The 25,107-nt window shown below is 41.6% G+C and overlaps 2 protein-coding genes across 2 annotated transcripts in view; one reads left to right on the forward strand and one right to left on the reverse strand.

Moving 5' to 3' along the window:
• DCAF13 (DDB1 and CUL4 associated factor 13) overlaps positions 1-12,919 on the reverse strand; it is a 30,285-nt gene extending 17,366 nt beyond the window's left edge. Inside the window, exons 1-5 of the mRNA XM_004697446.2 lie at positions 12,815-12,919; positions 7,784-7,983; positions 6,557-6,664; positions 4,796-4,885; positions 3,105-3,260 (exon numbers count right to left, since the gene is read on the reverse strand). Coding sequence (XP_004697503.1) covers positions 3,105-3,260; positions 4,796-4,885; positions 6,557-6,664; positions 7,784-7,983; positions 12,815-12,884 — 624 coding nt within the window. The 5' untranslated portion in view covers positions 12,885-12,919. The remainder of the gene's footprint in view (positions 1-3,104; positions 3,261-4,795; positions 4,886-6,556; positions 6,665-7,783; positions 7,984-12,814) is intronic.
• Positions 12,920-13,168: 249 nt separating this feature from the next.
• SLC25A32 (solute carrier family 25 member 32) lies at positions 13,169-23,905 on the forward strand. Its single transcript, XM_004697447.2, has 7 exons — positions 13,169-13,533; positions 17,741-17,891; positions 18,354-18,439; positions 19,731-19,891; positions 21,418-21,531; positions 21,871-22,016; positions 22,865-23,905. Exons 1-7 carry the CDS (start codon positions 13,380-13,382, stop codon positions 23,001-23,003), a joined length of 951 nt encoding a protein of 316 aa, XP_004697504.1. The 5' UTR covers positions 13,169-13,379; the 3' UTR covers positions 23,004-23,905.
• Positions 23,906-25,107: the final 1,202 nt, after the last annotated feature.

Below are 25,107 nucleotides of genomic sequence, written 5' to 3' on the forward strand. Positions count from 1 at the left end.
AAGGGATCGGGTGTCAGGCATCAAAGAACGAGAAATCATGTCACTATAAAGGTGGGTGGGTGAGTGCAGAGTGGAGCCTCAGAGTCCATCAGTAGGCAACTGAACACGCCCTTGCTGAGGGGTTGTGGGGAGGAACGAGCCAATCAGGGTGCAGGGTAGCAACAATGAAACACATAACTTTCCTCTAGTTCTTAAATGCTTCCTCGCCCCCACTATCATGATCCCAATTCTGCCTTGCAAATCTGGCTAGACCAGAGGATGTACATTGTACAGATAGCAATTGGAAACACAAGGAATCCAGGATAGATGCCTCCTTCAGGACCAGTGGTGAGAGGGCCAATGCCTGGAGGGTGAAGGGAATATGGGGTACAGGGGAGACTCAAGTACAAGAATCTAAGTATAGCCTCCTCCCTGGGGGATGGACAGCAGCGAAGAGGGAGGAGGGAGACGTCGGACAGTGTAACTTATGGCAAAACTATAATTTATGAATTACGAAGGGTTTATGAGGGAGGGGGGAGTGGGGAGGGAGGGGGAAAATGAGCAACTGATATTAAGGGCTAAAGTAGAAGGCAAATGTTTTGAGAATAATGAGGGCAACAAATGTACATGTGTGCTTGATACAATGGACGTATGTATGGACTGTGTTAAGAATTGTATGAGCCACCAATAAAATAACTAAAAGAAAAAAAAAAGACATACATACCGCTTGTATGCACTACTAAGTCAGTTCCTATGGTTAATTAAAAAAAACAACCCACAGCTGTACAAATAGGTTGTTACACTGCCCAGTGTGAACAACATGCCCACTAGGTCACCACTAATCAATCCACCAAGGTTCTAGAAATGGACATCAGCTCTTCTGACACAGGTGCTCATCAAAACCGAGACTCAAAAGATGCTCTTTGGCCCTTAGTGAAGGAGGAATCAATATTTGTTCCTTCTCTGTGTTTTTTTTAAATAGTAATTACATCACCACCTTGACTTTGTATAGCACTTTTAAAAATGTTCACATATATTATCACATTTTACACTCACAACAAACCTATGAAGTAGACTGAGAGGTCAAATTAATCTCATTTTAAAAATAAAGAAACAAATATAGAGGAAAACTGTGATGCATACAAAGTCAGTGCAAAGGCACGGTGGCAGGGAATTCAAATTCAGCTCTGCTCTACATCTCGGAGGATATAAAACTGCTCCTCCAAATCACCTGCGTTTGGAACCTACATATGTAGCCCTGTCCCTGCTCTGCAAAGCCGACTTGCCCTTACCTGCAATTGAGTAAGTGCTGGACTTCCAACTGCAAGGTCAGCAACCCACCAGCTGCTCCACAGGTGAAAGTTGAGAGTATGCTGTCTTCTAAAGATTCGCCACCTTGGAAACCCGTGTAGGGTCGCTATGAGTTGGAATGGACTCGGTGACCACAGGCTTGGGTTTTTTTTTTTTTTTTAAATAACCAAGAGAGACATAGGGGAAAGGAGATGGAGTAAGGAAGACCCCTGCATATAAGAAATGGACACTCCAGACCAGGGGATCAGCAACTTCTACAAAGGGACAGGCAATCAATAAGTTTTAGGCTTTGTGGTCATATGGTCTCTTATCTCCATGATTTAACGCAGCCAATGCAATGCAAACATAGCTAGAAACAATACGTAAGCCAACAGCCATGGCTGTGTTCCAGCAAAATTTGTTTGCGAAAACAGGCAGCCAGCCAGACCTGGCTCACGAACCAGCCTGCCGGCCTCCGCCTGAGCCCTGCAACCTGTCCAAGGAGCACTGGGAGGTAAGTTCTGGGAGGAGAGCTATGTCCTCTGACTTCTCAGCAGCATCTCCGATTCAAACTCACTTCACCCCGAAGCAGCTTACTTAGGGTTCTTACAAATGCTTATACCCTGATTCTTTTGACTTTTCTTTGGCTTGTGGGAATGTTCAGCTCTCACAAATCAGGGTATTTGCTTTATATCACAACAGTCTTCTAATAAATTCTAAAATCAGCTTACAGAAGAGGACTTCAAAAAGTTCACGGAAGGATTCTATTTTTCCATAACTTTCTGAAACCCCCCTTCTTTAGGCAATGACTTCTTTTTCTTTCTGCAAGAAAAGGTGTCTCTACTCAGTTCTTTGGTCATTAAGTTCACTTATCACTACGTTATTTAGAAATACGTAGTTAGGAAAGGCCTGGAGTCCAAAGGCTAGCTTAGCTTTCAGGACAGCCACCTATGGTAAATTTATTTGGAACTACGTAGACAATAAACCTATAAACCACTGCCAGTGATCTGAATCTGACTCATAGCAACCCTATAGGACAGAGAAGTATTCCTTAGGGTTTCTAAGACTTTAAACCTTTATAGGAACAGACAGCCTCATTGTTCTCCTTCAGGGCAGCTCATGGGTTGGAAACACTGACCTTGCAGTTAATTGCCCAATGTTTAGGTCAATGCACCACCTGGGCTTCTTCACATGAAACACAGTGGTGCTAATCTCTAACGCTTCTTTTCGACCATTGGTTCTCAACCTTCCTAATGTCACGACCCTTTAATACAGTTCCTCATGTTGTGGTGACCCCCAACCATAAAATTATTTTTGTTGCTACTTCATAACTGTAATTTTGCTACTGTTATGAATCAGGTGACCCCTGTGAAAGGGTTGTTCAACCCTCCAAAGGGGTCGTGACCCACAGGTTGAGAACCGCTGCTTTAGACCTAAGAGAAAACTAGGAACTACCACTCAGACTTGTAAGCAGTATATATAGACCTATAGCATGCAGTACAATTTTGATTATCATAAAGCATGGGTTGCTGTTATCACTGACTCCTTACAAGTTTAAAAAATTATATTCATGAGCATTGAATGCATGGGTAAAACTAAAGCCCCCGTATAGAACCTGTATGGGTAACATGGTTTTCAGGGACCAGATGGTGAGCAAGTGTGCTAAGATCTGATCAAAGACATGAGGACCCTGTTAAAATCTAGAAGCTAATCAAATGCCAGACCATTAATTCAGAAGATTCTCTTATCATACAACCCATGTTTCCCAAAGAGAGCTGGAATTATTAACCGAGGATGTTTACATAAATAGAACGTAGTTTAAGAAGGAATAGTACCTCAATTGGGTTGAATTTAACACTACTTATACTGTCAAATCCCCAGGTCATTGAACAAATCGGACTGGTTCTTTGCTCATCCCAAATGTCCACTTGCTGTCCACATGTGGCAAAAACCGCTTCTTTCCAGTGGTGGTCAATTCCAGTATACACTGTCTTCAAGAGCACAGAGAGTGTTAGAGATGGGTCTGCTCATTATGACTGCAAATCTACAGAAAATGTTTTAATGTATTTATAAGCAATCATTATCATCATCATTATTAAGACAATCCCCGTTCACAAAATAACTTCCTTGAAGCATTTACCTAAGGGGAAAAATAACAGTATATGGCGTGATATAGCTTCCCACCAATCCTGAGAATAATAAAATTAGTGTGGGATAGTCTTAATTAAGTTCCAATACATTTCAATGAAGTGAGTTGAATATTGAGTACCAAAGGAATTTGCAAACCACTAATGAATGAAGTGCAAAATAATTTCTAAAAAACTTAGTTCCACGTTTGACATATAAAATAGTATGTCCAGGGTTGAACATAAATAACCAGAGCAAAACTTGAAGGAAGGAGCAAGACTGGGGGGGACAGATGGATACTAATATTGCTGAAAGTGGAAAACAAAAGCAAAAACACAACAAAAAACACACCCTCATAAATTTGATATTATTCATTTGGAATGTGTGATTAATCAGCTCAGGATCATATTAAAGCTGATCTTTGTACTAAAGTGTAAAAAATGTTTTTTACAAAGCAGTGTTTCAAAGTGGTCTGATCTCATGCTGAGTTATTTGCCTTCCGACCCAGACACACGGAATCAGAATCGACCTTTAAGGCAGAATTCTCTGCAGGGCTTTGAGCCTAGATGAAACTCAATTGTAATGCATTAAAGGGATATACTTAGACAGCACTAAATTTTTAACCTTTAGCAGCACCTGCAGATTTCTAATAATTTTCTATTATTAGAAATACAAATTTCCTACAATAAAAATGAATCCTCAATACTACAGAGGTAGGGCTAAGCCTAAATATGTCGTAATATTTTTGGAACTCCTTGGGGAACAGCATTTGTTTTAGGGATTATTAGCCATCTGTGAATTGAGCTTTATCACATGCCCGTACCCCACGCCACTGTGTCCCTATAACAACTGGACACAGCTTCTGGAAATCTAAAGAGGGGAACTTTAGTATAGTCTAATCAAGATGACAAAGTGATTTTAAAATGCATGCATTTTGTTTGACAATTAAATCTAACTTTAGTATTTTATTTGCTTAATAATATAAAAATGCAAGCTCTGTAAAACACGGGTAAGTCAAATGTTATGAATACTTAAGATATTACTAGACCACATAATCTGATCTGTAGAATAATTTTTAAGAAATGCAAATGCATCACATTATTACATTTCTTCATTGCCTAGAGGATTTTTCTATCAAGTTAAATTCTCAGTTCTGAATACTGTAGGACAAGTCTCATGGCATCTTCTAGCTACAAACAGGACTCAAGCCTACAACTGTACAATAAACATCCAAGAGCTTTAGCTGCAAAGGACCTCAATTTCAAAACTACTGCACAGATAACAAAATTATTAGTGTCTAAAGTGTCTCGCTCTGCTTACTGGGATTAAAAACAATTATTTTAAGTAATCTTAAGTGAAAGAGAAGAAGTTTAATGTGTACGGGCCCATGATTTTGTACCTTTCCTAATATTGTTTGCAGTGGCTCTTCCTCTTCTCCAGAGCCTGGTCCATCCATTTTCCACTGTTTCACAGTTTTGTCGTCTCCAATCTAGAAATAAATGTTTCATTACCATTACAGTGAGAATGAACAACAGTTATAGATCATACACTTGCCACCACATACCTCAAATTAAAAGCATTTATATGCCGTCATGTTTTAGTAAAGCTGTGTGCCAAATAAAGCTAAAAAATTTTTAGCTACATAAAGCTAAAAACAAAACAGTATGAATAGATTAAAAGAACAGGCGAAGGAATAAAGTTGAGTCATAAATACGGCCAAAAACAGTAAAGCAGTTGTTACCTTAGCTGAGCACAAATCAAGGCAGTGGCAACAGACCACAGTAATTAAGAGTTGAGTCTGTGGCAGAGATTTTCTTAAAGGACATGATCCCATCCCTTCAAGAAAACAACTGACAGAATTTGTTGCTAATGATAAAAATGTATGCTTTCAAGCAAAAATATAAGAATTTTAGGAAATCTATATCCACCGTCATGACCTGGACCGCTTTCCAACACTTAAAAGATTTCTAACAAGGCCATTAGCAATCTTAACAGATTTATTTATTTATGATATGGTACAATTAAAGAATGTTAACATTTAGAAGATCAGTAGATTTCAGTGAACCAAGAGTTTCCAGGTGATCAATACCCATTATTACAAAATTATACTGGAGTAGGACTGAAATTTTCCCAAGTTTTGAAGCCCCCTTCATGTAAAATTTATTGATACAGTTTTAGATTTAGAAGTTTCATCGATTAAGACATAAACCTTATCAAGTTTGAGTGTAGTATCAAAGAATATTTCCAACGATCTAAATATGCTATGAAAGTACCCTTCCCCCTTTTAACTACACATCTCTGTAAGGTCAGACTCCTTCCTGGACGTGAACCAAGCCACACCTGCAGACCCAAGACTCTAGCTGTCTTCCCAGGGCAAACATTCCCAAGGTCACAGTCCTTCCCTGACACCTTTGTGTTTTTACGTTTCTTCTCTTCACCACGTCACAATGATAGGATATCATGGCTAAAAATCAGGGAACTCTGTGTTGATGTCATGTTTAGCTCTAACACCCACCCCCACCTCCCGGTCCCAGACCTGTATCTATAAAGGTCTGAAAGCCTAATTCCCAACAGCCCACCGCCAGTCCCACTGACCAGTTTATCCACCCCAATCTCAATCTCCTCTCAGTGCTCGTCCTCTTCTGCCTCCTGTGCCTCTGTCACAGGACCCACCACCTCAGTTAACAAGGGGTCAAACCTCCAAAATGCTTCTAAACACAACCATTTTTCCTTTTCTATGCCACAGCGCAGCATTTTACTACTGCCTACTCAGAATACTCCAACAGATTATTCTCCACTGCCAGTCAACACTGCAAAGTACAGCTGAGATGGTCACTCACACGCCAGCAAGCCTTCAAAGATTTTCAACTTTCCACCAAAGTATCTATTTCTCATCCTAGCACTGAAAACTTGGCCAAACGATCATTCTAGTCTGACCTCCTCATACTGTCCGGAGATTAGTGCAGCTGGTTCAGTGACTCAGAAGTTACTAGGTACAGGGTGAGATTATCCACGGGTGTGGACTCTTCAAGGCCAGGTTACTTTGTACTGGACAGCTCCAAAGGGCTGGAGAAGAAATGAACTCAGATGATAAGCTATTCAATTAGATCAGTCTTATGTGGCTTGCAAAGTTTTAATGACTGAATAGTGTTATACTTACAGTAAAAAAGGAAGACCCACAAAAGCGAGTGCATATTCCTCGTACAAAGCCTTCATGTGCTTGGATTGTGCGGATACATTTTCGTGTCGTCAGGTTCCAGAGTCTAACCTATAAATAACAAAGCATGGCGGGACAGTTCTGGGAATTATACATAGAAACTGTTTAGGCAAAGTAGTACTACATTCTAAGAAAAAGATATTCAACACTAAGCAGGCTATGAATCACTCTACTAGGCAGCTGAAAACAATCAGTGTTGGAAATAATCAAGTAATGCATATGGATAAGTATATCAACAAGCAGAAAATCCAGTCTGTCACTTTGTCGTCTAGTTTGAAGCACTTTTTTCAACTCAACAGAGTGGGAAACAATCCTGCTGCATCATTAATAGCACCCTCTGTGAGACAAAGCTCACACAAATACCTTTCATTGCAAGCACAGTTTCTTACTTTACATGCGGTCAAAATTGAGCCTCAAGTCTTGCATTTTTAGTTTCCCGGAATGAGTGAAGAAACTCCTGAAGTTACTATTTCAAACAGAATTTTGTCTTGAAGATTAAAAGTTAGCAAAATATAGAAAAGACTGAAATCAAAGCAAACCCTAAACTAAAAATCCAAAACCAAAGGAGATACAAATGCAATATAACAAATTTTACTTTTAAGAGATCAGTGTGAACATCCCCCACCAGAGGGGTCACAGGGAGGAGTGAGTCAATCAGGGTGCATAGAGCACTAATGGGCCACGCACTCTACCTCTGTTCCCTGGAGGCCTCCTCACCCTCCGCTATCACGACCTCAGTGCCGCCTTCCAATCTAGATTGGACAGGAGCATGTACATAGGTATAGACAAGAGATAAAACTCACAACACATGGAACCCAGGAACAGGAATAGATACCAAAAGGGTAGGGGGAAGGTAGGGGTAGATGGGGAGGGAGGGGGGCACTAATCGCAAAGAATGGTACATAACCACACACCCCCAGGCAGGGGGAAGAACAACAGAAACCAGAGGGGGAGGGAGACAGTGGTCGGTGTGAGATTTGGGGGGGCAAGGAGGAGGAAAGAAAAAAAAGAGGAACTGATCCCAAGGGCTCAAGGGAAAGTGAATGTCTAGAAAAGAACGATGGAATATGTTGGATACAACCGATGTATGGTTTGTAACGAGAGTTGTAAGAGCCCCCAATAAAATGACTAAGAAAAAAAAAAGAGATCAGTGTGTAAAGTGACACTTGCCTCTCCATCACATGCCCCAGAAAGGACAGTAGCCAGGCTCTTTGGATGCTTCGCCAAGCAATTGACTCCATCTCGGTGACCATCCAGGGAAGCAAGGAATGGTTTTGCAAACACCCGTTCCAGTTTGGTAGCATTTAGAGCTCTTACGTATTCTCGAGGAACCTCAAAAGGATGTAAGGCAGGATCATAGTTTCTTGGAACTGAAAGAAGAATAACACATCTTTCCTATTTCTTATGGTATTGCCTAATCAATTTATTCTGCATCAGCCTTTGAGAACCAGTTCTATGCCTAATGCTATAAAGAATACGAACGTAAAAGATCAATCACCCAGACACATTTTCCAAACATTACTAAAAATTCATGGGATACATGTTTTGTGAAGTAATTAGACCCACAGTATAGATTGCTTCTCCTTTTGTATGTCCTAATTACACCAGTAGCCAGTAATCTGTACTGTGTCTAGGACAAAATCAAACTCACTATATGAGTCGATGCCAACTCATGGTGAACCTGTAGACAGAGTAGAACTGCTGTTTGAGTTTCAGAGACGGTAACTCTTTACGGGAGTAGAAAGCCCCGTCTTTCTCCCAAGGAGCGCCTGGAGGTTTCAAACTTCATACCTTGTGGATCATAGCTCAAAATGTAACCACTATGCTGACACAAAGCAAGTGTATGATAAATGCTGGCTTAACTAAACTCAACGTTCCTGGTGTAGAAATCACCATCAATCATTGGTGCTCCGCACTAGACTGCTAAGCACAGTGTGATGATTTTATTACCTATACTATATAGCTGCCATGTTGTTGAGCACTTTACTTGTTCATTGGCTACTTTAAAAAATATAGTTTACCATGTGCCAGGCACCGTTGTAAACAACTTCCATGAACTCAATTAATTCCCAAAGTGCTCTAAGAATAAATTTTAGATAAGGAAACTGAGGCATGGAGAGGCCAAATAAGTGGTGGGTCTGGCTTTAAGTTCAAACAGAATCCATGTTCTTGCTCCCAAGCCAGTTAATAATTTTGCTTAGGAGATGAGTCTAAGCCCACAAGCCTAAAAAAAATGTCCTCAATGTTTAAAAGCAAATGCATCCTCTTACCCCATGCCTATACCCTGGTCCCTGATGGCTTTTTGTTCAGACTTCCTAACATTTCAGTCAGTCAAGCTCAAATTTTGGTCATTCTGATATATTTCATCTTCCACATCACCCACTTTCAAAACTCACAAGGTCCTACCATTTTCTGAGATACTTGTAATTCACTCTACTCTCTCTTTTCCCACATCTAATAAATTAGTTTGAAACCACCAGCCGCTCCCTGGGAGAAAGATGAGGCTTTCTATGCCCATGAAGAGTCAGCCTGAGAAACCCAGAGGGGCGATTCTGCTGTGAACTATAAGGTCACTATGAGTCACAATTGACTGGATGGTACTGAGTTTTAAGTTAGTAACTTAGTAGTTTTAGTTTACCTTTGACTTATTGTGATTCCATCCCTACCCTATGTGGTGACAGGTATACCATTGTCAGATGAATCAAATTGAAAGACTGCTTTTTACATAGTTTTAAAACTTGAGATTATTCTTGGTAGTAGTATTCTTCTCTTTTGGTTTTGTGCCCATTAGTAACAAGAATTTTTGAGCTGGTCTCTTCCCCTCGACATATGTATGAGGTGGCTTCAAAACATTCACTGAAAAATCTCATTATGTCTAAATTCCATTTTGCATGAATCTTTTAAAGCCTTCTTGTGCAATGAATTAAGGAGAACTGTGATTAAAAGTGTGCTTTTTTAAAAAAAAAGTGTGCTTTTTAAAAAAAAAAGTGTGCTTTTTTAAAGTCCCCACTTAATCCTGGTAAGGCAATTAAAAATTTTAAATTTCAATTATTTCAATGTTTGCTTTTAATGATTTTCAAGAAAAAGTCCTGGTGGCATAGTTAGTTATACATGATAACCATGAAGTCAGAAGTTCGAACCCACCAAGCACTCCACAGGAGAAAGATGAGGCTTTCTGCTTCTGTAAAGATCTATAGCCTTAGAAACCCAAAGGGGCAGTTCTACACAATACTATAGGATGGCCATGAGCCAGAATTCACTCACTGGCAATGGGTTTGTTTTTTAAATTGGAAAAGATATAACCAGATCTCAGATTTGTACAATACCAGTGATGGGATGGGATGCATACTGCAACCCATTCCTCACTTTACATGGTTCCAGGGTAACAGATGCAACATCAGCCACCATGAACCTGTCACGGCGTGGAATCAGTTCAGCTAATACGGCCCCGTGTTAAATGAGGGCTACCTATACTTCCCAAAGACAAGCAGATTCGAGGAGAAAACTTGCTGAGGTGGCTGCATTTATGGTATTCACTATACTTATTATTTAATCCCATGTCAGTATTGCAAAGATTATCTCTCTACTTTGTCTAGAAACACCTATCTACTCTGAAGGCAAGAGTCATAAATAGTATTTTAATAATCCTAAGAATTATTTTTTCAAAACAAGAAACTAAAACAAATTTAGTTTTAGTGAAAAACTTAAACCTGTCAAAACTCGCAAAGTCCTACCATTTTCTGCGATACTTGTAATTCATCCTACTCTCTTTTCCCACATCAAATAAACTAGTTTGAAACCACCAGCTGCTCCTTGGGAGAAAGATGAGGCTTTCTACTCCCATTTGGTTAACATCAGCAAACTAGACCCTATATTTTCAAAATGATCTCATCACACAAGTTCTCTTGAAAGCAAATGGACTTTGAAAGAGTAGATTATGTTTGTTCTAGTAAAAAACCTCCAAAACTCTACTTAATATTCATAACATTTGCCAACTCTTCTAAGAATTTTACTATGGTAAAACCGAGGAACTTCTGAATGAAACGTGATTTTCACGGTCCTTTCTATTATAATTATACATAAATCTATAAATGACTAGTAAGATTCCATTATTTTAATATTAAGCCCTTAAATAAATGTAAAATGCTGCAGAATTCAGAACCTTGTCATCCTTTCCTTGTGATCCAGAAGAACCAGATAGAACGGTTAACTGTTTAGCTCAGGAGCCGTTGTGAGGCTGGCGCAGGACCGTGTAGTATTTCCTTCTGTGGCGCACAGGATCCCTATAGGTGACTCAATGGCACCTGACAGCAGCCACAGCAACTACAATTTAACTGAGTCGCCTCAGAAAACAGGCCCGGCGATCTGCTTCCCAAAGGTCACAGCCTTGAAAATCCCAGCAGGCAGTGGTGCTCCGCACACAAGGGGCTGCCACGAGTTGGATCAGCTTGCTTCTGACATCATTTACTATAAGGCTCCAGTGAGGAAGTCTGTGCCAATTGATGATGTGAAAACATTTTAAGATAAAAGAATGAGGGAGAGTCTAAAAGTTTGTGGGAAAATCCCAATGTCCCAATTCTTCTACAAACTTCCTGAAGTCCCCTAATGTAAACTGAAGTATGTACTAATTGCCATTCCCCTCACACACACACTCCAGTGGACAGCCTGCAATACCCATTTTAGAGACTCTGATCTACAGAACGAATTTCCAGCTCCTTCTGGCCTTGCAGAATCTGGGCTCAACCTACCTCAGCTCTTCAGTCTATCACTTTTATTCATTCAATCCTCAACCAAACTTTTATAAAACACCTACCAGATGTTCACGCAAATAACACTTCTGTCACTTTTTTTTTTTTTTGTGCCAAACCACACATGCATCCTTTCCTGTGCATTATTTACCGGGCATATTATTTGTGAAAAAACATAGTATGTGCCAAATGCTATTTAAATAGAACCGATGTGGAAATAAGCAAGACTCTTCACTGCATGGCCAGTCTGGTGGGAGAGACAGATAATCAAATTAGTCAACACGATAAATAGGTATATATGATAAACAGGCAGAAGCAGGGTGTCTGGATGCAGCAAGGAGCTGAAGTATAGAAGGGTGTGCTATAGGAAGACTGAAAGGGAATGGCTGAAATGTATTCAGACAAACAAGTCAAAAAAATCTGCAGTCAGCTGCCATCCCGAAGACTCCAACGGGTGGTGACTGTGTACAGGAGAACAGGGCTGCACTCCATAGAGTTTCCAAGGCTGTGGTCAGATTGCCAGGCCTGTCTTCCAAGGTACCTCTGGGTGGGTTTGAACTTCCCACCTGTTGGTTAGTATCCCAGCTTAATTACTTGCACTACCCAGGAAGTCCAAAAGTAAGCTACTTGTGGGAAAGCAGTTGACAGGTGAGATCCAAGGAGGGTCTAGTAGTTCGCAGAGGGTCTAGTAGTTCGCCAGGCCCTCGGTGGGAAAGGGACATAATCTAAATTGTCTTTACAGTCTTGTTACTTAGTCTGTAAATATTTTGTGAGCAGAAACCATATTTAAAGAACACTACTCACACATGTTGTCAATCTCTACTACTCAATCAAAACGTGACGCAGTGCTCCAGCTCACTGTCTACCACTGGTTCCCGATTCACAGGGGAGCACACTGGCCGCCCTTCTGGCCCTTTCATTCCCCCATTATCCTTTTGGCCCTCATTCCCCGGCAAATTTTGTTCGCACGGTTTGTTCCTTGTCTTTTAAGCCACATGGACATGTTAATGGGAAACATGTCAGTACCAGGAAACAAAATGTTTGTAACCATATTCTCCCCCATTAAACTTCTTTACAAGAGTTGTTGCTAAGAGAAAACTGATGGCTTTAGAGTTCTGCTTGGTCTCTTTCCACAGGCCAGAGTAACGTAAAGGAGTAATCACAAGTCTTAAGTTGAACTCTCAAGTCCTTCAATCCACAGTAACAGGAACCCGCGACAAGCTGGCAGAAAAATTCCCCGTAGGTTTAACTATTTCTCACTTCTACCAAAGGCACAAAGGGACCTCATCTGGTAGCCGCAGTCCCGCACTCGCTTTCCCTGCGCGGTTAGTGAACGCTAACAAGTAAACAGAGGAGGAAGCGCTTCCTCCCAGCTTACTCTTCAGAAAGCAGAGACAAAACCCCAGGCACTCGCGGAAAATGGCGCCTTTTCCTCTGGACCAACTTGTCTCACCTCTCTGTATGTCCAACTTAGTCTCGCGGACGTAGTTGTCCGGATTCCGGCTCAGCATCTTCACCTTCATCTCGGCGACTTCTCCCCACACTCCACGAGCCTCTCAGATGCCGTTCCCGGAAGTACCGCCTCCTCCCGCACACGCGCTTTCCGCTGCCCCAGTCTACTTCCTGTCACGTGACCCCGGAACCGGAAGTTGACCGCGGAGTCCTGTGGCGCTCAGTAGTTTCGCCGGCGAAGGTTACCAGGGGCGGGGCTCCAGCTGTTTGCTCGCACCCGCAGCCTTTACCCCTGGTCTGCCGCTGTGGCCGCCGGGAGGCAGGGCGGAGCCTGGGGCCCCGCCTCCCTTGCCTTCGCCTCCGGTGCCCCTTCAAGTCTCCTTCGCGCCTGTGTCTCCCGGCTTCGCTCCCGCGTCCTCGCACCGGACTCCACGTGCCAGCCACGGAAGTGGGTTCGCGCCGCTCAGTGGCTGCTCCCAGCGGCTTCCGTCGCCACGGTGGCGGCCACTGCATCTCGTCCCACCGCCGCGGCCCTGAGCGCCGTGGTGCCGGCGTGTCCGGAGCCTATGACCAGCCAGGGCCAGCCAGCGTCCGGCTCGTCGGCTTGGAGCTCGGTTTTCCGCCATGTCCGATACGAGAACTTGGTGGCGGGCGTGAGCGGTGGAGTGCTGTCCAACCTCGCGCTGCACCCGCTGGACCTCGTGAAAATACGCTTCGCCGGTAAGGACCGTCTTAGACCCCGGGCGCCGGCCCCCTCGCTGACACCCCCTTTTCTGGATCCCTCATCCGGCCCGCGTCTCCTCGCCCCCTCTGAACGGCGGGCGGGCGGGGAGGAAGGGCTGGCGAGTTGTGAGAACCTGGACTGGGTGCTAAAGGAGCCTTGGCTCCCCTGCCTCGTCGGTACTGTGGACAGGATGCTCAGCTACTAGGTCTGAGTGAGGGGAACTCGGTGAAGGTGTCTGGCTGCTGTTGATTCCATCCCCGTGGACGTGTGGGTAGAGAAGGATCCTCATGGGTGTCGAACGTGAGGCTCAAAGCCGGGTTTAGAATAATGAAGGGATTCTCACATTGAACGGCTTAGCCACCGCCGCACAGAGCCTGGAGGTACTTTGAAATCGAAGCATCGTAAGGTGACCACGTGTTTGGCAGCTCTGCTGAAAGGGAGATGCGGCCACGGGGAGGAGAGGGTAATCCTCACCCCGCAGGTAGTTGGAAGGGAGGAGGTGTAGGAGTGAATTCTCTCCAAGGTGATTTGAGTTTTTAGCGTTTATCGGGTGCAAGGTGCTGCGATCAAAAAGGTACCTAGGAACCAGCAGTTGCGTGTAACTTTATTGTGCTAAGTGTATTGAGTTAATCCAATTAAGTACACTGAAATGAACAGAACCTTTTCCAGGTTACAGTCAACACAAAATCTGGAAAAGATCCTTTCATAGATGATCCGTATAACTTTTATCAGGACACTTTTCTGGTATTATCACTACAAATTAAGTTCTGCCCTCATTGAGAATTAGTTCTGCAAAAGTGCTTTATTCCAATCAACTCAACAGATACATATTATATTCTTATTATATGTAGAGTACTGGATGGGACATAGATACTTGCCCTCAAGGAGCTTACAGTCTAATTATAGGATTGCCAGTGGGTTTTGTAAAAATGTTAATACTAGGTAACAAAGTCCAAGGCAGAGTGGAATAAACTCAAATACCAAAATAATCGAAGAATGGACCATCAGAATTATAGATTGCTGATGCCCACATTTGTTTGATAAGTTTTCCAGAGATTAAACCGGATATCTGGAGAAAAGGAGGCAAGAAACTTCCGATGACAGAAACTCAGTGGAAGTTGGAATGATCTCCTTAGGAGAAAAATCCACAAAGGCCTATCAGAAACCCATAGGAGCAGCTCTCCTCTGTCATCTAGGGTCATTATAAGTTGAAATCTACTTGATGATTTTGTTTTTACTCTCAACAAGCCTGTGCATTTTTTCAAAGTTGGCAAGTTGCCTAAGTCACAACTGTGTAAAAGATGGATCTGGGATTTCAGCCCAGGTAGTCTAACCCCAGAACACACCATACTACCTCAAGGGATCCCTGATACACCTCTGAACATGAAGAAAACAATTTTAGACTCTACTGTAGCCGTAACCCTCTATGACGGTGGTCCTCAACCTTCCTAATGCCGCCTCCCTTTTATGCAGTTCCTCATGTTGTGACCGCCCAACCATAAAATTATTTTTGTTGCTACTTCATAATTGTTATTTCACTACTCTTAAGAATCAGGCGACACCTGTGAAAAGGTTGTTTGATACCCCCTCAGAGGGGTCGTGACCCACAGGTTGAGAACTGCTACTCTATGAGGAGGTGTCTCTTCAGCAGTGTTCTGTTACCAAGGCGGAGCAGGTAGCAGTTGATATATCACCGAGTGAAGGATGGTTGCCTTATGAGTTTAAGGCAGTCAGTGCTAAGAAGATGGCCATGCCAGAAGGAAGGGCACCCTTGGGACCTGAGAAGAGTGGTATTCTTGATGAAATCAGGAGCAAATTAGGCAACCATTAAAGCTGAGGTGACCGGTAAGAGACTGAGGTAAGATCTGAGGACTTAATGATCTTGTCAAAGCAGAGCTTTGTATTACATTCTTAAAGCTCACACTGTGGCTATAAATGGCTGAAGAAAAAAGGGAGATTTCAGAAGATTAATAACTGAAATCAAAATAAAAAAACCCAGACAAACCTTGCTGTCATTGAGTCCGTGCTGAGTCATAGTGTCCCTGTTGTCAGATACCATCCAGTCAGTGCTGACTCATAGTCACCTTATGCACCACAGAACGGAATACTGTCGGCCTGCGCTTCCCTCACAATGGTTCCTGTGCCTTAGCCATTGCAGCCACTGTATCCATCTCGTTGAGGGCCTTGCTGGCTCTTATAGTGACCTTATGAGATCAAAACAGTTGATTTTTAATCAGCATCGATATGAAATGCCCCATAAGATTATAATTTCTGGCGCTGTCTGGTTGTTGCTCCTGAAAGGAACTCCCTCAGAAGAAGATGCCCAGGGTGTTAGAAAGATCAGAGAACATTTCACAGGAGAAAATGACTGGAATCTGAAGGGAAAAAACAAAATCTCTTATTAAGCTACTCAGAGAACTGCTAAGTGGAAAAGGAGCGGCCTCATTATGAATGGATCCAGAGAGCAGTTGTGGTTGGGTAGAAATTATAGGGAAGCTGCTCTGGGCCTGGCAGAGTAGTGGGGTGCAGAAGTCAAACAGTGGGCTTGTAATGACAGGAAGTGGTTTGTGGAGAGGCTCAATGACAGGTTAGAAAATCCTTATATTCAGCGGGAAGTTTAGATTAGATGATGATTGAAATCCTTTCAGACTTGAAGATTTAATTTTAAATGTACAATGATGAGAGAGACATGAATGATTCGTTCTTGAAAATAACTAAAAACTTGAATATTCTGCATGTGAAAGTTAATGTCTTTTGATAAACAACGTAAAAGATTGTATACCTGCCTGCTTTTACACCTGTCTTGTATAAACCTGACAATAATCCTGTGAGAAAGGTGATATCTCCATTTTGCAAATGAGGATGCCAAAGCTAATCAGGGAAGTTAGAGATCAAGCCCAGTTCTTCTGACAAAGCCTAGTGTACTTTAATCTCATTTGATGCTGTGACATGGCCAGGTTAGTGACGAAAGAATTGGACTTTTCCACCTTTGCCTGCCAATGATAAATAGTACGCTTCCCTGCCAGGCTCTGTCCTATACCGTAAACATTAGCGGTGAAAGTCAGGGCAGTGAATGGGTATGATTGCACCCAGCCAATGGAATTGTAATTTGTGTAAACTTTCTGTATGTCAATTTCAGCATGTGCTTATGTTAGCGGTTCTCAACCTGTGGGTCGTGATCCTTTTGGGGGTTGAACGACCCTTTCACAGGGGTCGCCTGATTCATAACAGCAAAATGACAGTTTTGAAGTAGCAACGAAAATAATTTTATGGTTGGCGGGCACCACAACATGAGGAACTGTATTAAAGGGTGGCGGCATTAGGAAGGTTGAGAACCACTGGCTTATTATGACCTTAAAGTTATACCCCATTTTAACAGCTAATTCAAGGAAATAAGAATTCACTCAAATCTCTGTTATATAGAGTATACCTTGAGAGACATTCTATAGCAACAAAGAAATGAGAAAGAAAAGTCTTAACTCGTGAGGTGAATGCTCACAATCTATTCTCTAGGGAAAAGGTGTATGTGAGAATTCTATAGGGTAAAATAACCTAGACTATAAATTTCATGTCACTATAAGAGAATCATTATGGGTTATGAGAAAGGACCCCAAGTGGTGCGGTGCTCAAGCACTTGGCTGCTAGCCAAAAGGTCCGTAGTTTGAACCCACCAGCTACTTCACAGGAGACAGAGGTGGCCTTGTGAGTCAGTGAAGTTTATGGAACCTGAGGATCGTTCATATGAAAGGAATATTTATAAAGGTGTAAGGTTACAGGAAAACCCACAAAGGAGTAAAGCCGTATCCTGGCGTAAGAATACAGCTTGGGCTGTATACCCTCAACACATATTTGTTTAAAATACATGAGCTCTTTCTTTTTGCCTCGGAGAGGTCTTGGAGGCAAGATGGGTCACCCGCAGCTCTACTGGGGCCACCCTCAAATCTGGCTAGGGTTCCAGTCTGACCTGGAAAGTCGGCCTCAGTATGTTTGGTCAAGTCTTGGGGGGAGGGGCGGGGGGGGGGGACAAAAACAAAATACATAAATGTACTGCTTAAAATACTAAGTAATCCTAGAAAATATTTTTCTTCACCTAAAAGATTTTTCTGTGGGTTTATCATTTTTATGTAGCCAGTGATGTGATGCCTATATGTACATGTGAGTTAGAACTTGAACTTGTTCTCATCTGTGTGTTCTGTCATGCAGTGAATGATGGATTGGAACTAAGACCGAAGTATAAAGGAATTTTGCATTGTCTGACTACTATTTGGAAGCTTAATGGAGTGCGAGGACTTTACCAAGGAGTAACTCCGAACGTGTGGGGTGCAGGTTTATCCTGGGGACTCTACTTTTTTTTGTGAGTAGATCTGGGAGATTTTAACAATGCCAAATAAAAATTCTTAATTCTCTTTCTAGTGAGTTTTACATGCCAGTTGATAATACAAGATAACTCAGGTAATTAATTTCTCTGAATTAGAAGGGTCAGAAAGAGCAAGATCGTTTATTAGTTTCATTCTCTGTTAGCTGTTGGCAGAGGCATTTGTTCTGGAAGGAAGTGGATGTGGTGGCAGCATAACTTCTTACAGAAGTTCCTTTGATGAAGTGCATTTAGGAAGGTGAAATATTTAACTAGTTACTTTTGCAAGCTTAATACTCATGTTACAGTGAACCACTGTCAACATGTCCATTCTTGGAAGAGGTCTCATTTTGTCTTAATATATATTAATTCTGGGGTGCTTTGGTAACACTCTTTCAAACAGACTTTAGTGTTGTATAATGCCTATTCAAACATTTTATCAAACTGTGTTTCAATTTTTAGTTATAATGCCATCAAATCATATAAGACAGATGGAAGAACTGAACAGTTAGAGGCGACAGAATACCTTATCTCGGCTGCTGAAGCTGGTAAGGCAAAATGTGACATGCAGAATGTTCATTTCCACCTTGAATCTTCTTTGATTTGATTTTTCCCTTTTTGAACACCAGAGTTTGACTGTGCTCTACTCACTATATGACTCAGGGGCCACATGATTACTTAGAAAGCAGGTCTCCCCCTTGGATAAAACCCAAAGCCAAGTATACTGCCACGGAGTTGATTCCAATTGATGAAGACCTAATAGGACAGAGTAGACCTGCCTGAAGGGTTTCCTTGGTTGTAAATCTTGATAAGAACAGACACCCTTATTTTGCTCCTTGCTGATTCCTCTGGATAGATCTACCATAAAAAGTGGAAGACTTAGCAAAGTTATGGATCCATTAATAGTGGTTTGATAGAGTGTTGAAAGTAAAATTTGGGTTTTAAAATTGTCCAGTGTAGTAGCTTCATGCACGGCTGATATCTAGAGGGAAAAGGAAGAGCCGAGTGTGTGTAACTCCTGCTTGGATACCCGACTTCCTTTTGCTTTGTAACCTTCACTATGCCGAGTCCTGCGGGACGAGAGCTGCCCTGCTCACTTCTGCACACGGCAGGGCTTAATGAACACCGGTTGGGTGAGTGACTACTTCAGAAAAAGCAAAAAGGAACTGACCTAGTTAAAAAATATCTTCCTATCAAAATTGTAACATTGCATTTATTATATCATAGCTACTTCAAATTTAAGAATGATAGTTTCTTAGAATGGATTTGACGATTTTTATAATTATCTTGTGTGTGTGCAAATGGCTGAATGCCTGGTCTCTTAATCTTCAGTCCCTCTTGTTAGATCATATCCAACTCCCAAGTCTTATCATAAGCTATTTCTCAAATTTCCATCAGCTCTCTACACCAGATAGCATTGTTTAGGACCGACAATCTTCAAAGGGAAAGTACTTCACATTCTACCTCCTTTAATTCACCTCTTGCTAATCAGAAGAGGAACTTGGTAAGACCACCAAGAATTCTGTCTATTCTGCTCTGAGGCTAAGTGGCACAAATGGTAAAGCACTCACTACCAACCAAAGGTTGGTAGTTCATATCTATCCAGAGGCACTTCGGGAGACAGGCCTGGCCGTGCATCCAAAAGGTCAGAGCTGTGAAAACGCTGTGGAAGAGTTCTGCTCTGCATACACGAGTCAGAACGGACTCAACATAACAAACACAAATCTAAGACCGTCCCTGGGCACCCCCATTCTTTACATAAATATGCTGCTCTTATTTGGATGATCAGAAATTAGAAGGTACCAGTATATTGAGTAACCTTATTGTATCCGATTTTAGGAGCCATGACCCTCTGCCTTACAAACCCATTATGGGTAGCAAAAACCCGCCTGATGTTGCAGTATGAGAGTGAGGTCAACCCTCCACATCGACGGTACAAAGGACTGTTTGATACACTCATGAAAATTCATAAGTATGAAGGTGTGCGAGGACTGTATAAGGTATTGTTAAATAATTTAATAAAATAGGAATCAATAGTATTACAGTGGTACTTTAAGCTGTAAGATCGGTAGCATGATAATGACAGGTATGGGAAGAACTGTACAAAACTGGTGTGTTTTCAGTAGGTCATACAACCAAGGCATTCCATCTCCATTCTCTTCCCGACAGCAGTGATCCCTTGGGAATTTGGGATAATATAATGAGGAGATGAGGTCAGTGGGCCTGTGAACAGATCTTAGTTGATTTCACTGACCAAATGTACAATTCCAATCTGTTCCAAGGGAATATCTTTGACTAGATCTTACATGAATTAAAAAACAACCAAAATAGCCCCTTATTGGTTTTTAGAGATATATTCCTAATCTGGCTATAAATCTGTTTTCCAGTTTTATAGCTCTTTTTTTCTTGTTTGCCTCTTGGCTAGTTCCTAGCGTTACCTGCTGTTTACCCTCAGAACATTTTATTAGACACTCCCTACCAAAAAATCCACTATCACCAAGTCGTTTCCTACTCAGAGCACCCCTACATAGGTTCTCCGTGCTTAATATAGCTTCATGGGAGCTTCCAGCCTAATCTGTCTCGCTTAGAGAGGCTGCAGCGTTGGACCGCTGCTCTTGTGTTAGCAGTCCTGTGTGTGCCTGTCGCTCGGCAGTCTCACCAGTTTAAAATATAAAAATCGGACACATTATACATTATACGTTCTACAGATCATAAGATTCGTGTTAGCACTTAACTGACGCAGGAGCAAAAACCTTTGGAACTATATCATTTGCTGGTTGCCATGTCTTTTTAATTTTTTAAAATAATTTTATTGGGGGCTCATACAACTCTTATCACATGCATACATACATCAATTGTATAAAACACATTTGTACATTCGTAATCCTCATCATTCTCAAAACATTTGCTCTCCACGTAAGCCCCTGGCATCAGCTCCTCATTTTCCCTCCTCGCTCCCCCTCCTTAAATAACCCTTGATAATTTATAAATAATTATTTTGTCCACGTTCTTTTAAAATACTGGTAATCATTCCCTTGAGTTAGCATTTTCTTTACTTTGTTAACTTTCCCAAAGTTAATCTCTCACTCACGCCCCAGTTCTATAGTAGGTGGTTTTCCTAGCAGATCTCATCCAACTTCCTGGCCTTGTAAGTGATAGAACCACGGAAGGAAGAACTGGAAAAGTTATTAAGTTGCTCAGTGTTTATGGATCTAAAAGTACCAAGTATCTCCTTTCCAGAACTGCTGCAGAAATTTAGAAATTTCCATTTTTCTTGCCTGATAATGTAGGTCTCTTCACTTGATGTCTATTAATTTTTTTAAAGCCTACGATTTGAAATTTTAAGCCTTAAAATTTAAAAAGTAGGAAAGAATACATTTTAAATTTTTTCATATGAAGATGTGATATATCCAGAACTGTAACAATTAATGGATTTGCTTAAAGTAACGACCCCTAGAAGGAAGAGGAACCATTCCTTTGAAAGTACACTGATAACTTAGTTCCTTTTTTAAATGGCTCCCTTTAGGGATTTGTTCCTGGGCTCTTTGGGACGTCACATGGTGCTCTTCAGTTCATGACATATGAATTGCTGAAGTTGAAATACAACCAACATATCAATAGATTACCAGAAGCCCCGTTGGTAAGATGATTATTGGAAAAAATGATAAAATTTACTTTTATGGGCTTTTATATATAGGTGGGCATTGGGTCATGCGTGCTTGGGTGATATTGTTATGGTTTTAAATACTGAATCTTCCACTAATTTGATCTTTATAGTCTAATAATACATAAATGTTAAAAAAAATAGCATCCTATAACTGTTAAGGGGAGGGAAACTCTCCCATCTAAAGGGTTTCTTCCGGTATGATTTTTATTTCTACAGGAGCAGGGCTTCAAGAAGTTAGTGGATAGACTCCATTATCTTGGGCTCCCCTCGTACTTTTCTCAAGAGAGACAGCGATGTGTTTTGTCGTTTTAGAGCACACCAGAGTATATATCTGTCGCAGCACTGTCCAAGATATTTGCGGTAGCAGCAACATACCCATATCAAGTTGTGAGAGCTCGTCTTCAGGATCAACACATTTTTTACAAAGGTGTGCTGGATGTGATCACAAAGACATGGAGGTAAGAGGAATGAGGTTCCCCAAAACTGGTCTCGGGATGTGAGACTTTGCATGTTGCAGACTGGTAAATCGATACTTGTTTTACAGCAAAGGTAAGAGTGCTGTGATAAAATGTTGGCTGGTGTTGCCTGCATTCCCATTTGTCTTATCTGTGACCTTGGACTCATCTCCCAAAGGCTTATGACATTGAGTATAGGAAGTCACTTAGAAAGAAACAACAAACAAAAAGACACCAGGTTAATAATTTTACAAGAGCCCACACCTGCTCCTGGCAGCATAACAATGGCAAATAGTTGTTTCCATGGATGGGAGAGATACTGCTCTTCCCCACCTAACATGGGAATAGCTAGACTGTTGTATGCAAACATCCCCATGATTCCCTTTTCCTGTAAAAAGTTCAGAGTGGACTATTTAAGGTGTTTAAATTTAGTTCAATTCAGAAAATATTTACTGAGTCTCTTAAGTGATGAGTTCTTAAGTCATATTCTTTATTCTAAGCATGAATAAAATCAGGTGGTCAGTTTTGTGTGTGCTGGATTCAATGTTGCCTAGTATTTACACGGTAGGTTATTTTTATGTCTACATTAAATCAGAGTTAAATTCCTGCAGAGGTTAAAGATAGTTGAAAGATTGTTTTCATTAAAGAACTGTTAAATTCTATTTTGAGGTGTCCTTTTGCCCTCATAAAAGCAATCTAAGCCCTCCAAATGGTTTAGCATCTGAAAACCTGGACTTAAATTTTCATGATCTGTGACTGCTTGCTCCATGTTAAATGGAGCCAGTTAAACGTGTGTATTTTCAGGTGAGCCATGTAGGTGATGGAACATATGCCTGTTTTTCTCTCTATAGGAAAGAAGGCATCGGTGGATTTTACAAAGGCATTGCCCCCAATTTGATTAGAGTCACTCCAGCCTGCTGTATTACCTTTGTGGTGTATGAACACGTCTTACATTTTTTACTTGACCTGAGAAAAAACAAAGTAAGCTAAAAGGAAATCATTTCAAAGGACCTGCTGCAGGCAGATAGCCTCCGTCCTAGGGTCTGAAATGTAAAACTCAGAAGAGTCCTGCCCCCAGCCTGCTCACAGTGAAAGTGGTCCATAATCGCTACAAGAAGTCCGAACTGCGGTGTCTTCACGGGTTTCCTGCTTTCTGCCCGGTGTGCATGCATGCGGACCTGGCTAGCCTCTGCCTGAAACATCTGCCCTCAGCACAGCGTGAACACTGGCGGCCAGCAGTGTAGACTTGCAAAAATTCATCTGTTTTATTCAAGTAGAAATGGATTTGTAATATTTACTAAATAGACTAGACTAATTTTCTTGTTTTTCTCAACTCATTTGCCTGGGTTGTCTTAATTTGAAAAATACCTGCCATCTGATGCCATTCCGTTGCTAATGTTTTCGTTTTCAGAGGTTTTTCTATAATTTAAAAGATAACCCTGGATCCAGTTTTAGTGTTTTGGCAGAGATACTTAGTGTGTTTTAAACGTACGAAATCTGAACTTGTAGGATCCTCCTACGAATCACTTACTGAAGATGCTAACAGAATCCCTTATACAACCGCTGGGACCTTTGGGATGTGTTTGTTGACAGACTAAGAAAACGAGTCTGCATCCCACTTGAATGGTACTCTTCTTTAACTCTGGGACATATGGGACCAGATCCCAAGTACATGATGAATCTACATTGGTTGTTTAAATCCAGGTCTGTATAGACATTACATTCATAGCCATTACGGACTCTGCTTTTATGCATCATTGTAAATGATGGAAAGGCCTGCCGGGATATCAGCGAAGTCCTTTTCTATTTATCACAAACATGAGAAATGCTGTTGCACTACCCTCTCTGTTGTAAATAAAACAGCGTGGCTTTCAAAGCCCTATTTAATTGGTTCTTTGAAAATAGGTCTATTTTTTATATTTTGAAAATGACTTTGTTTTTGAAATAAAAATGACAAGTAACTAATTGTTTTTACTAAAATCTTTAACACGTGTAGAAGCACTTTGTAAATTATGTTTTTTTCTTTCATATTCTGGGCCATTATAATGTGTGTGAAACCCTGATGTTGATCCCTACATGGAAAAACAAATTGCTGTTGCTATTTGGAATTTTAGAGATAGCCTCATTATTCCAATACCTACTATGTACTCCAAAATTAAGAACATTTAGAGTGTAGATGAAGAGCATGCAAGGAGATTTTCACAGAGCCCTATAGGATTTCTGAGGGAAGAGAACACATTTCAAGAACTCATTCAAGAATGAACAGTTCCTAAGCTCCTACTGTGTTCAAGATAGGTCTCCCCAGACAGCTTTTGTGTCCTCCTGGGATGGACACTTTAGTGTGGGAGTCAGAGGGGCCCTGGTAGTACCCTGGGCTGCACTCTGAGCTTGTTCTGAGGTCAGTAGTTCGAATCCACCAGTTGCTCCAAGGGAGAAAGATGAAGCCAACTGCTCCCGTAAAGATTTGTACAAGTCTTGGGAACCTACAGAGGTAGCACATTCAACTCTGTCTTACAGGGTTACTGTGAGTCAGAATCACTTGCTGGCAGTGAGTTTGGTGTTTGGATGGTTATCAGACAACAAATTATATGTAGGATATAATTTCAGATACTGAAGGGAATAAAACCACCACCATAGGAGCAAACAGGCTCACCTTTCACCAGAGAACAAGTGGGTTTAAACATTGACTTTGTGGTTAGCAGCTCTGTGCGTACTCCACTTAACTACCAGGGCTCCTCAGATATAAAAGTAAAAGGTGGAGATCGTGGTGCTCTTTAGATAAGGTAGGAGCTGGAGGAAGGTGTGCCGAAAGGCCTTTTAAAGGAGGTAATGTTTGTCACATTTTGAAAGAAGGAAACAAGCTAGAGAGAAACTGTCTAAGCAGAGAAAATAGCAAGTACAAAGAACCTGTGGCCCAAATGAGTTTTTCTGGAAGAGGGGTGAGGAGCCCAGGTAGTGCATTGGTTGAGCACTCGGCTGCCAACGGACAGGTTGGTGGTTCGGAGCTCTCGAAGAAAGGTCTAGTGATTGGCTCTCATAAAGATTACAGCCAAGAAAACCCTAAGAGGCAATTCTGCTTTGTCCAATAAAGCCA

Source organism: Echinops telfairi, unplaced genomic scaffold (assembly GCF_000313985.2).
Source record: "Echinops telfairi isolate 266 unplaced genomic scaffold, ASM31398v2 ScPeMD7_1;HRSCAF=3_0, whole genome shotgun sequence".
Classification (NCBI taxonomy): Eukaryota; Metazoa; Chordata; class Mammalia; order Afrosoricida; family Tenrecidae; genus Echinops; species Echinops telfairi.